The 12527-nt window shown below is 36.4% G+C and overlaps 1 protein-coding gene across 5 annotated transcripts in view; it reads right to left on the bottom strand.

Annotated features, from left to right (window-relative positions):
• The window catches only part of STXBP4 (syntaxin binding protein 4), a 206321-nt gene that overhangs the window by 182191 nt on the left and 11603 nt on the right, over positions 1–12527 (bottom strand). For all 5 annotated transcript variants that reach the window (XM_061142569.1, XM_061142570.1, XM_061142568.1 and 2 more), the window contains 2 exons: positions 1196–1272; positions 611–739 (listed from right to left, as the gene is read on the bottom strand). In XM_061142569.1, the coding sequence (XP_060998552.1) occupies positions 611–657 (47 nt within the window). In that variant the 5' untranslated portion in view covers positions 658–739; positions 1196–1272. The remainder of the gene's footprint in view (positions 1–610; positions 740–1195; positions 1273–12527) is intronic.

Here is a 12527-nt window from a genome sequence, read left to right as displayed (position 1 = left end):
GAATTCAGACTTAGTTATCTACATTGCTTCAGTCAATGGTGCATAAGCAAATGTGAGGAAAACAGACATTTGAAAAACACTCGTGCTTGCTGCTGGGAACCACTCTGCAGCACGTGAGAAAGTCTGAGCTATGCCTGGAGGGTGGGAGACCAGGCTGAAAAGGACCTCAGCCATCCAACCTTCCCAAACGAGGCCCCAGAAGACATCTGTGAGCCCATCCTACTGGAGCCAGTGCAGACCAGAACTGTCCACAGAATCATGACAAAGAATAAATGCTTGCTTGTTTTAAGGTATTAGAGCTTGTTTGTTACTCAGCAAACGTTAATCTTACATTATGTTATAGTTATACTGGAAATACAAAATACTTTAGATATTTAAAAAATCAGATCAAATTTTAAAAAATGCAGCTCTATAAATAATTATAAAAGAGAATGCAGGATTTATCCTATACCTTGATTTACAGTGGAAGGTAATTACTGATCAACCTTTTTATTGCCACTATCTTACACCACAGGTAGTTAGCTGTATGAAACTTTTTCCCCAACATTAATATTCTACATATTTTAAACTATGATACTTCAAAACATATTAAATTTAATTTAGAAATTACTTTTCAAGTAGACTGGATGATAGTACAGAAAATGTATTTTTATTCATGGTTTCACCACAACTGTAGCCTTGGATTTAACTGCTGCGAAAATGAAGATCTTGATGAAGAGTCTATAAATTCTTCTTTTTCCTAAGATTGGAGAAGTAGAAAATAAATTGTCATATCTTAGAACAGTTAAATTTGATTTCAGCTTTGCATAAAAACATTACATATACTTGGCATGTAAATAATATGTGCCTATGTATAGATGATAGATGTATTTTATATATTTTAGGCTATGGCATTTTAGTCATTGCTGATAATATTTGAGAACTATAAAGATAGTTCTATAGATAGATAGCTAGATGGAGCTACAGGACTATATCTATATTATTATATAAAAATCTGCATTTTTTAGCAGAAGTGAAGAACACAGTTAAGTATTAGGTAACTATTGTAGCTTCCACCATTACTAAGCTTAAAAACCACATAATAATAAAAGACTGAGCAGAACGTCTCTTGTGAGCACAAAACTAGGAATTTTATAGTCAGAATGTCTGCAAAATAATTATACAATACACTTTGAAAAAATTCATATTGTCTCACCAACTATCTTGAGGGACTTCCTGCAGATCCTACATTACTCTGACTCATATTACTCCAAGAGCTTCTTAAACGCCTTCCTATAAAAAGAAAAAAAATACTATTCTTAATGTCTTATATAGCTCCACTTGAAAATTACAGAGAATAGTACAGTTTCATTTAATTGAAAAAAATGTATTTGAACAGAGATTTACCACTTCTGCATAGGAAATATACATGAAGTACAAAAACTTGAAGTTGAAAAAGACATTAGGATCATTTAGCACAACCCTCTTATTAAAGAAATGAGTAGTTAGATTCAGTGAAGGAAATGGCAACCCACTCCAGTATTCTTGCCTAGAGAATCCCGTGGACAGAGGGGCCTAATGGGCTGCTATCCATAGGGTCGCACAGAGTCAGACACGACTGAAGTGACTTAGCAGCAGCAGCAGCAGTTTTATTCAGAGATTGCATTCTTTCCCTATGCAAATGAGAAACAGTCAATTGTTTTCCCAGCTAGAACTCAGACTTCAGAGCCCACAGCATGGAACTTGACATCAGACAAGCCTGGGTTCCAATCTGAGCTTCTAGGCTCCTTCAAGTATCAGTTTCTTCATAGGTAGAGTAGGTAGTAGTGATGGTTTTAATACACATGTCAAAATGTACCAAACTGTCTCAGTAGAAATATGTGCTGTTAAAAATCAAAAATACTTTAGTAAAGATAAATTTTTTTAAGAATCTGATTTTCATTTAAGAACGTCAGCCTGACTTTGGCATGTATCTTCTTTTCCTCTAAGAGCCCACTAATACAAGAATAAAGGGTTACAAACAGTATAAACTCATAATGTTAAAAAAACGAAAGAAAAGTCATGAGATGAAAAATTTCAATTAATTTCTGGAAGACAAAAAATAGACAGTAGGATGATAATTGATAAAAAGAGGACTGAAGAAGCTGAAAGCTAGGGAAAGGCTTTGTAACACTTTTAAGTTTGAGCACACATAAAGAAAATGGTAATATCTGTAGGGTGTACTGGGGTAAACAGAGGTGGCATTTACACCTCTAAGAAGCCCAGGCATGCCACACCTCTAATAAGCCCAAGGGCAACCACTAACTCAGCACACCATATCTGATTCATGGCAAAATTCTGACCTCAAAACAGCTAGAGCTGTGGATCAATCCATTTTGCAGAATCCCAGAGAGGCTGAGGACTCAGGACCCAGAGGTCTACACAGAGAGAAACTGAGGCAGAGAATTAAAATCTCTTCTCCAACTATGTATGTTCACATACATAGAAACCCTAGATTCTTCCATCAATAAATTAAACAGACTCTGAAGAAAGCGCCAACTACCTTCTGGGATTCTAACAGAGTTGTATCACTGGCCTGGGTGTTAAAAACCTGCTTCAACTTTCACAGCCCCTGTGGTAGCAAGCAACGGAAACTATGGGAGCATGCGTATCAACAGCAGCAGGAAAGTGAAGCCACCAAGCAACACTGCTGTCAGCAGCAAGAGTCCAATGGCCAGGAAGCAGGACGTTTACTCAGTATCCCATGGAGGAAGGAGGGGGAACTTGAGGGAAGAGCTTAAAATCCTAGGGCTTGACAGAATAATGACCCAGAGTTAAGAGCTGCTACATCAGTTCACAAGACTAAGGCAGCTGTATTAGAGAGTTTAATTCTAAAAGGAAGTTTTTATAAATACATTGGAGACTGTTTTATTAATACATGTTTGTTGAAGATTCCCAACCCTTCAGTAGTGAAGGTTTGATATTACAATAATATTAGCAACTACCATTTGGCATTATGTGTCACACACTGTGCTAAGTATTTCAAATGTATTTATCTTATTTAATACCATGGAAAATACATTAGATTTAAGTAAAAAAAAAAAAAAAAAGCCGAGTTCAAATGGCAACACTGCTATGTGGTAGCCATACAGTCTGAGAAAGTTACCTAACTTCCTGACATCACTTCATGTTAAGGTAAGAACAGTAACACCTAGCTCAAAGGGTTGCCAGGAGGATTAAGGGAGATGTAAAAAACTGAGCCGTCTTCAGTGTTGCCAAAGCAAGTAAGATCTGGTAGTGATTTGTCTTAACAGGGCACTGGGTCCCTGGATCAGGGAACATACCCAAGCATAATGGATGTGTCACTGTTAAATTCTATAATAGATTCCATATAGCGTCACTTAAACTTTTTACCACTTTAAAGTATTAAAATGAAATTTCAATTTTTAAATTATTTCATTCACCTAACATACCTGACATTGTCTTAAGTGCTGGAGGTAAAAAAAAAAAAAAAAAAAGCAAAGAGTCTATCCCTAGAGATAACCAAATGAACAGACATAAGGAGGATGCTGAGTGCTCTGACATTGGTATGCACTGGGTGCTGGGGACATGGAGGAGTCATCACGCAACACCAATACAGCCAGGCACTCTACTAGAGCATTTTACCCTCTGAGAAGCACCAGAAGACGGGTAATATGCACCCATTTTACATTTAAAAAATCAGTTAATGGAGAAACTATGTGACTTGTCTATGACCACAACGTTAAATAGCTGTAAAGCAGAATTTGAATCCAGTTCTACCTGGCTTCAAACACAAGCTTTTTTCACTATACCATGCTGGAAAATTAATTAATGTGGAAAAATGTCATCCTCCAACAAAGTAGGAAAAGAGAGTGTTGGTAAATGTAGTAATATGCTGTTTCTCTTTTATGAAAATGATGTTAGGTAGGTACAAAAGTGATTGCAGTTTGGACTGTGAATTTTAACTCATTATAACTAGGCTCAAACACATATTTATTAATCAAAATAGGAACCATTACAATCAACCCATTTTTGCCAACAAGAAACAAGTTTGTTTATTCCTGTATTTTAAAAATTCATGCTGTGGGATTCAATAAACTCTTGGAAAGCATTTTCTGCATCCTGCTGTTTGTGGAAACATTTTGCCTGCAAAACATTCAGATGCTTGAAGAAGTGGTGATCTGTTGGCAAGAGGTCAGGTGAATATGGTAGATGAGGCAAAATTTTATAATCCAATTCATTCAACTTTTGAAATGTTGGTTGTGTAATGTGTGGTTTGGTGGTGGTGTGCAGAATTAGGCCCTTTCTATTGATCAAAGCTGCTGCAGGCCTTGCAATTCTTGGTGCATTTTATCAATTTGCTGAGCTTACATCTCAGATGTAATGGTTTCGTGGGCATTCAGAAAGCTGTAGTGGATCAGACAGGCAGGAGACCACCAAACTGTGGCCCTGACCTTTGTTTGGCGCAAGTCTGGCTTTGGGAAGAGCTTTAGAGCTTCTTCTCGGTCCATCCACTGAGTTGGTCGCTGCTGGTTGTTGTACACTAATTCACTTTCGTTACACGTCACAATCCCATTGGAAAATGGTTCATTGTAGTTGCACAGAGTAAAGGAAGATGACAGTTCAAAATGACAAGTTTTTCGATTTGCAGTCAGCTCACTGAGGCACCTATTTATTGAGTTTTTTCACCTTTCCAATTTGCTTCAAATGGATTTGCTTCAACAACGACCTCAGAATGGTTGACGTTGAGTTCTTTGGCAACTTCTCATGTAGCTTTAAGAGAATCAGTTTCAACAATGGCTCTCAGTTGGTCACTGCCAACTTCCAATGGCCGGCCACTACGCTCTTCGTCTTCAAAGTTCTTGTCTTCTTTGCAAAACTTCTTGAACCACCACTGCACTGTACTTCTGTTAGCAGTTCCTGGGTCAAATGTGTTGTTGATGTTGTGAGTTGGCACTGCTGCCTTATGATACATTTATAAAATTGAATAAGAAAATTGCTCATTTTTGCTTTTTGTCTAACATCATTTCAACAGTCCAAAATAAATATAAAATAAATAGCAAGAAATAAGTCACTAGCAAAAAAATATAAAGCAAGAAATGTGTATTAAAATGATGTATAACATAACCACATTTACTTAAGAATGTATTGTAATTTGGTGTCTTTCAGTAGCTTAGTCATGTCTGACTCTTTGTAACCCCATGAACTACAGCATGCCGGGCTTCCCTGTCCTTCACCACCTCCTGGAGTTTGCTCAAACTCATGTCCTTTGAGTTGATGATGCCATCCAACCACTTCCTCTTCTGTCGCCCCCCCACACCCCCGCCTTCAATCTTTCCTAGCATCAGGGTTTCTTTTCCAATGAGTTGGCTCTTTGCATCAGGTGGCCAAAGTATTGGTGTTTCAGCTTCAGCATCAGTCCTTCCAATGAATATTCAGAATTGATTTCCTTTAGGATTGACTGGTTTGATCTCCTTGCTGTCCAAGGGACTCGCAAGAGTCTTCTCCAACACCAAAATACAAAAGCCATCAATTCTTCAGCACTCAGTCTTCTTTATGATCCAACTCTCACATTCGTACATGACTACTGGAAAAACCATAGCATTGACATCTTAATGAGGGCATTTGGGGAAACAGGATATTAGTAATGGTAGGAAATCCAGAGTTTGTCTATGAAAGCAAGACACAGAGTCTCTTTAAAACTCTACAAGTGGCAAGTGGTGATCCAGGAAATATGCAAAAATATAATAGCTCATGAATATCATCATAGAGTAGTTAACAATGACAAAACATCAGAAACCACCTAAAAACATAAAAACTTGGTTTTTATGTAACCATAAAATTGGTTACATAATTTAGAATATACCCACATACAAGAATACTACATAATCATCAAAAATGATCATGCAGACCCATTCCTTCTGGTTTGTTGACTTGGAAAGAAGTTCCCAATACACTATTAGGTGAAAAACAGTAGCTGTGTAAACACAGAATGGATGGAATAATCTCATCATTTAAAATCACATTTATGGAAAACTATAACTAAAATGTAAATAATAATGACTGATAAGTTTATTTTGAAAATCATCTATTTTTAAGTTTCTTCTTTATTCTTTATTTTCTGAATAATGATGAGGATATATATTTTGCTGTATTATTTTGATAATAAAGAAAAATATTTAAAAAATTAATTATTAGGTTTGGTGTCTAGTATTCAAGACAGGTTCCTTCTAGTTATCTCTCTTTAAAGTCATTTTCCTTTTAAGTCATTCTTTTATTTACATTTGTTAAAATAGCAGCAAATTTTAAAGCCGTAAGAGAAAATAACATAGATCTGGTGTTTGCTAAAGAAAATTGGCTATGTCCTTTAAATCATGTCTTATGACTACTGAGTTGTAAGCAACTTAGCATGCTGTAAAAATAAATATGAATAAATAAGGGATTCCCTGGTGGCACTAGTGGTAGAGAGTGTGCCTGCCAATGCAGGAGATACAAGAGATTCAGGTTCAATCCCTGGGTCAGGAAGATCCCCTGGAGAAGGAAATGACAACCCACTCTGGTAATCTTTGCCATGGGCAGAGGAGCCTCAGAGGCTACAGTCCATGGGGTCACAAAGATTTGGACATGACTCAGTACACACACACAAATAAATAAAATATGCCTTTTTCTGCTATAATTTCAAAAGAAATGACTAGTCAAAGAGACTCATAATACCAACAGTCTGAAATTAACAGTCTTTTTAAAAAGAAATGTGGAATTCTTCTTGCCACTGATTCTGTTTATAAATGCAGTGCATTGAAGAAAGACTGGACTAAAAGTTAAGACATACAAGTTTAAGTTCTATTTCTGCTGCCTAGGAGCATGTGACTTTGAGCAGCCACCTACCTACTCTGCCCCTCAGTTTCTTCATATATAGAATAACAAGATACCTTTAAAGGTTACTTTTTGACCCTACAAATTAACCCACTCCAGTATTCTTTGCCTGGAAAATTCCACAGACAGAGGAGTCCAGTGAGCTACAGTTGATGAGGCCACAGAGAGTCAGACACAAGTGAGCACACATAATTCACTGAACTAATGCTAAAAATGTAAAGACTGCTTGTTATAAAGTTAAACCTATAGATTCAGTATTATGTGTCATCACACACACATACACACACACACACACACACAAAGAAATAACAGCATTTAGAAATTGTGACAATTCTTTGTACAACTGATAGCAGAAATTCTTTAAGACAGCATTAGCTATTTATATAATCCTAGGGTTGTTTAATTTATATGCAGGATACATCATGTGAAATACTGGTCTGGATGAATCACAAGCTGGAATCAAGATTGCTGGCAGATGGTAAAGATCTCATTTAAAATTTATGGGGAATTAAAAAGCTTTACAGACAAGCAGAAATTAAGAGAATTCACCACTACCAGATCAGTCTTGCAACAAATACTAAAGGGACTTACACTAAAGGGACTTAAAGAAGAGAAGGGAAAGACCTATAAAAACAAACCCAAAACAATCAAGAAATGCTAATAGGAACATACATATCAATAATTACCTCAAATGTAAATGGATTAAATGCACCAACCAAAAGATACAGATCGACTGAATGGATACAAAAACAAGACCCATATATATGCTGCTTACAGAAGACCCACTTCAGACCTAAAGACACATACAGATTGAAAGTAAAAGGATGGAAAAAGACATTCCATGTGAATGGAAACCAAAAGAAAGCTGAGTGTAAATCCTTATTTCAGACGAAATAGACTTTAAAGAATATTATAAGAGACAAAGAAGGACACTACATAATGATCAAGGGATCAATCCATGAAGAAGACATAACAATTGTAAGTATTTATGCACCCATAGGAGTACCTCAATACCTAAGGCAAGCAGTAACAGCATAAGAGGGGAAATCGACAGAAACATAATAATAGTAGGGGACTTTACCACTCCACTTATACCAATGGACAGATCATCAAAACAGAAAATCAATAAGGTAATACAAACCTTAAATGAAATATTAGACCAAATAAACCTAAGTGATATCTTCAGGACTTTCCATCCAAATGCAGAAGAATACACTTTCTTCTCAAGTGCACATGGAACATTCTCCAGAATAGACCACATCTTGGGCCACAAATCAAACCTCAGTAAATTTAAGAAAACTGAAATTGTATCAAGTATCTTCTCTGATCACAATGTGATGAGACTAGATATCAACTAAAAGGAAAAAAACTGCAAAAAAAAAAAAAGCTAACTGAAGAAGATTAAACAATACATTACTGAATAACTGAAGAAGATACTGAAGAAGTAAGAAAAGAAATCAAGAGATTCTTAGAAACAAATGACAATGAAAACACAACGACCCCAAATCTATGGGATTCAGCAAAAGCAGTTCTAAGAGGGAAGTTTATAGTAATACAATCATACCTCAAGAAACAAGAAAAGCATCAAATAGACAACCTAACTCGACATCTAAAGCAGCTAGAGAAAGAAGAACAAAAACACCCCAAAGTCAGCAGAAGGAAAGAAATCATAAAGATCAGAGCAGAAATATATGAAAAAGAAATGAAAGAAACAATAGCAAAGATTAATAAAACTAAAAGCTGGTTCTTTGAGAAGACAAACAAAACTGACAAACCACTAGCCTGACTCATCAAGAAAAAAAGGGAGAAAAATCAAATCAACAAATTTAGAAATGAAAAAGGAGAGGTTACAACAGAAAACACAGAAATACAAAGGATCATAAGAGAACATTATGAGCAATTATATGCTAATAAAATGGACAACCTAGAGGAAATGAACAGATTCTTAGAAAAGGTCAACCTCCGAAGACTGAACCAGGAAGAAAAAGAAATTATGAACAACACAATTACAAACACTGAAATTGAAACAGTGATCAAAACTCTCCCAGGACCAGATAGGTTCACAGGGGAATTCCATCAAACATTTAGAGAAGAGCTAATGCCCATTTGTCTGAAACTCTTCCAAAAAATTGCAGAGGAAGGAACACTTGCAAACTCATTCTAAGAAGCCACAATCACCCTGATACCATAACCAGGCCAAGACAACACCAAAAAAGGAAATTACAGGCCAATATCATTAATGAACATAGATGTAAGAATCCTCAACAAAATTCTAGCAAACAGAATTCAAGAATACATTAAAAAGCTCATCCACTGTGATCAAGCCAGGTTTATTCCAGGGATGCAAGGATTCTTCAATATGCGCAAATCAATCAAAGTGATACACCATATCAACAAATTGAAAGATAAAAACCATGTTATCATCTCCATAGATGCAGAAAAATCTTTGACAAAATTCAGCATCCATTTATGATAAAAAACACCTCAAAAAATAGGCATAGAAAGAACCTACCTCAACAGAGTAAAGGCTACATATGAAAAGCCCACAGTAAAAATTATTCTCAATGGTGAAAAACTGAAAGCATTCCTCTAAAGATCAGGAACAAGACAAGGGTATCCACTATCACCACTATTATTCAACATAGTTTTGGAAGTCCTAGCTAGGGCAATAAGAGAAGAAAAATAAGTAAAAGGAATCCAGATTGGAAAATAAGTAAAACTCTCACTGGTTGCAGATGACATGATACTACACATAGAAAACTCAAAAGACACGATCAGAAAATTACTAGAGCTAATCAATGATTTCAGCAAGGTCACAAGATACAAGGTCAATACACAGAAATCACTTGCATTCCTATATACTAACAAATGAAAAATCAGAAAGAGAAATTAAGGGATCAATCCCATTCAACATTTCAACAAAAGGAATAAAATATCTAGGAAGAAACCTACCTAAGGAGATAAAAGATCTGTATACAGAAAACTATAAGACACTGAAAAGAAATCAAAGATGACAAACAAGTGGAGAGATATTCCATGTTCCTGGGTAGGAAGAATCAATATTGTGAAGATGATTATACTATCAAATGCAATCTACAAATTTAATGCAATCCCTATCAAATTACCAATGGCATTATTCACAGAACTAGAACAAAAAATTTCACAATTCACATGGAAACACAAAAGACCCTGAATAGCCAAAGCACGCTTGAGAAAGAAGAATCGACCTGGAGGAATAAACCTTCCTGACTTCAGACTATACTAGAAAGCTACAGTCATCAAGACAGCATGGTACCAGCACAGAAACACAAATATAGACAAATGGAACAAGATAGAGAACCCAGAGATAAACCCATGCAACTACGGGTACCTTATTTTTGACAAAGGAGGCAAGAATATAAAATGGGGCAATGATAGGCTCTTCAATAAGTGGTGCTGGGAAAACAGGACACTTACATGCAAAAGAATGAAATTAGAATACAACCTAATGCCACACACAAAGATAAACTCAAAATGGATTAAGGACCTAATGGTAAGACCAGAAACTATTAAATGCTTAAAGGAAAACATAGGCAGAACACTTGATGACACAAATCAAAGCAAGATCTTCCATGACGCACCTCCTAGAGTAATGGAAATAAAAACAAAAATAAACAAGTGTGATCCAATTAAACTTAAAAGCTTTTACACAGCAAAGGAAACTAAAAACAAGGTTAAAAGACAACCCTCAGAATGGGAGAAAATAATAGCAAAGGAAACAACTGACAAAGAATTACTTTCCAAAACACATAAGCAGCTCATACAACTGAATACAAGAAAAGCAAACAACCCAATCAAAAAGTGGGAAAGGGACCTGAAAAGACATTTCTCCAAAGAAGACATAAGATGGCTAATAAGGAAAAGAAAAGATGCTCAACATCACTCATTACTAGAGAAATGCAAATCAAAAACTATAATGAGATACCACCTCACACCAGTCAGAATGTCATCATCAAAAAACCTACAAACAATAAATGCTGGAGAACGTATGGAGAAAAGGAACACTCTTGCACTGCTGGTGGGAATGTAAACTGATACAGCAACTATGCAAGACGGTGCAGAGATTCCTTAAAAAACTAGGAATAAAACCACCTTATGACCCAGCAATCCCACTCCTAGGCATATACCCTGAGGAAACCGAAATTGAAAAAGACACATATACACTCATGTTCATTTCAGTACTATTTACAATAGCTAGAACATGGAGGAAACCTAGATGACCATCGACAGATGAAAGGATAAGGAAGTAGTGGTATATATATACAATGGAAAAAACATAAAAACGATTTGTTCTAATGAGGTGGATGAACCTAGTACCTATTAAACAAAGTGAATAAGTCATAAAGAGAAATATAAATATCACATACTGACACATATATATGGAATCTAAAGAGATGGCCAAAGATGGAGAAGCTCTATACAGTCAGCAAAAACAAGACCGGGAACTGAATGTCGCTCAGATCATAAACTCCTTATTGCCAAAATCAAACTTATATTGAAGAAAGTGGGGAAAACCACTAGACCATTCAGGTATGACCTAAATCAAATTCCTTATGGTTATACAGTGGAGGTGAGAAATAGATTTAAGGGCCCAGATCTGATAGACTGAGTGCCGGATGAACTATGGATGGAGGTTTGTGACATTGTACAGGTGACAGGGAGCAAGACCATTCCCAAGAAAAAGAAATGCAAAAAAGCAAAATGGCTGTCTGAGAAGGCCTTTTAATAGCTGTGAAAATTAGAGAAGCAAAAACCAAAGGAGAAAAGGAAAGATATTCTCATTTGAATGCAGAGTTCCAAAGAATAGCAAGGAGAGATAAGAAAGCCTTCCTCAGCGATCAGTGCAAAGAAATAAAGGAAAACAATACAATGGGAAAGACTAGAGATCTCTTCAGGATGATTAGAGATGCAAAGGGAACTTTTCATGCAAAGATGGGCACAATAAAGGACAGAAATGGTATGGACCTAACAGAAGCAGAAGATATTAAGAAGAGGTGGCAAGAATACACAGAAGAACTGTACAAAAAAGATCTTCATGAACCAGATAATCACGACGGTGTCATCACTCACCTAAAGCTAGACATCCTGGAATGTGAAGTCAAGTGGGCCTTAGGAAACATCACTACAAACAAATCTAGTGGAGGTGATGGAATTCCGGTTGAGCTATTTCAAATCCTAAAAGATGATGCTGTGAAAGTGCTGCACTCAATATGCCAACAAATTTGGAAAACTCAGCAGTAGCCAGAGGACTAGAAAAGGTCAGTTTTCATTCCAATCCCTAAGAAAGGCAAAGCCAAAGAATGCTCACACTACCACACAAATGCACTCATCTCACACGGTAGCAAAATAATGCTCAAAATTCTCCAAGCCAGGCGTCAGCAATACGTGAATGGTAAACTTCCGTATGTTCAAGCTGGTTTTAGAAAAGGCAAAGGAACCAGAGACCAAATTGCCAACATCTGCTGGATCATCGAAAAAGCAAGAGAGTTCAAGAAAAACATCTACTTCTGCTTTGACTATCCCAAAGCGTTTGCCTGTGTGGATCACAATAAACTGTGGAAAATTCTGAAACAGATGGGAATACCAGACCATCTAACCTGCCTCTTAAGAAATCTATATGCAGGTCAGGAAGCAAC

This window comes from Dama dama, chromosome 5 (assembly GCF_033118175.1).
Source record: "Dama dama isolate Ldn47 chromosome 5, ASM3311817v1, whole genome shotgun sequence".
Classification (NCBI taxonomy): domain Eukaryota; kingdom Metazoa; phylum Chordata; class Mammalia; order Artiodactyla; family Cervidae; genus Dama; species Dama dama.
This window is presented reverse-complemented; position numbering and strand designations above follow the sequence as displayed.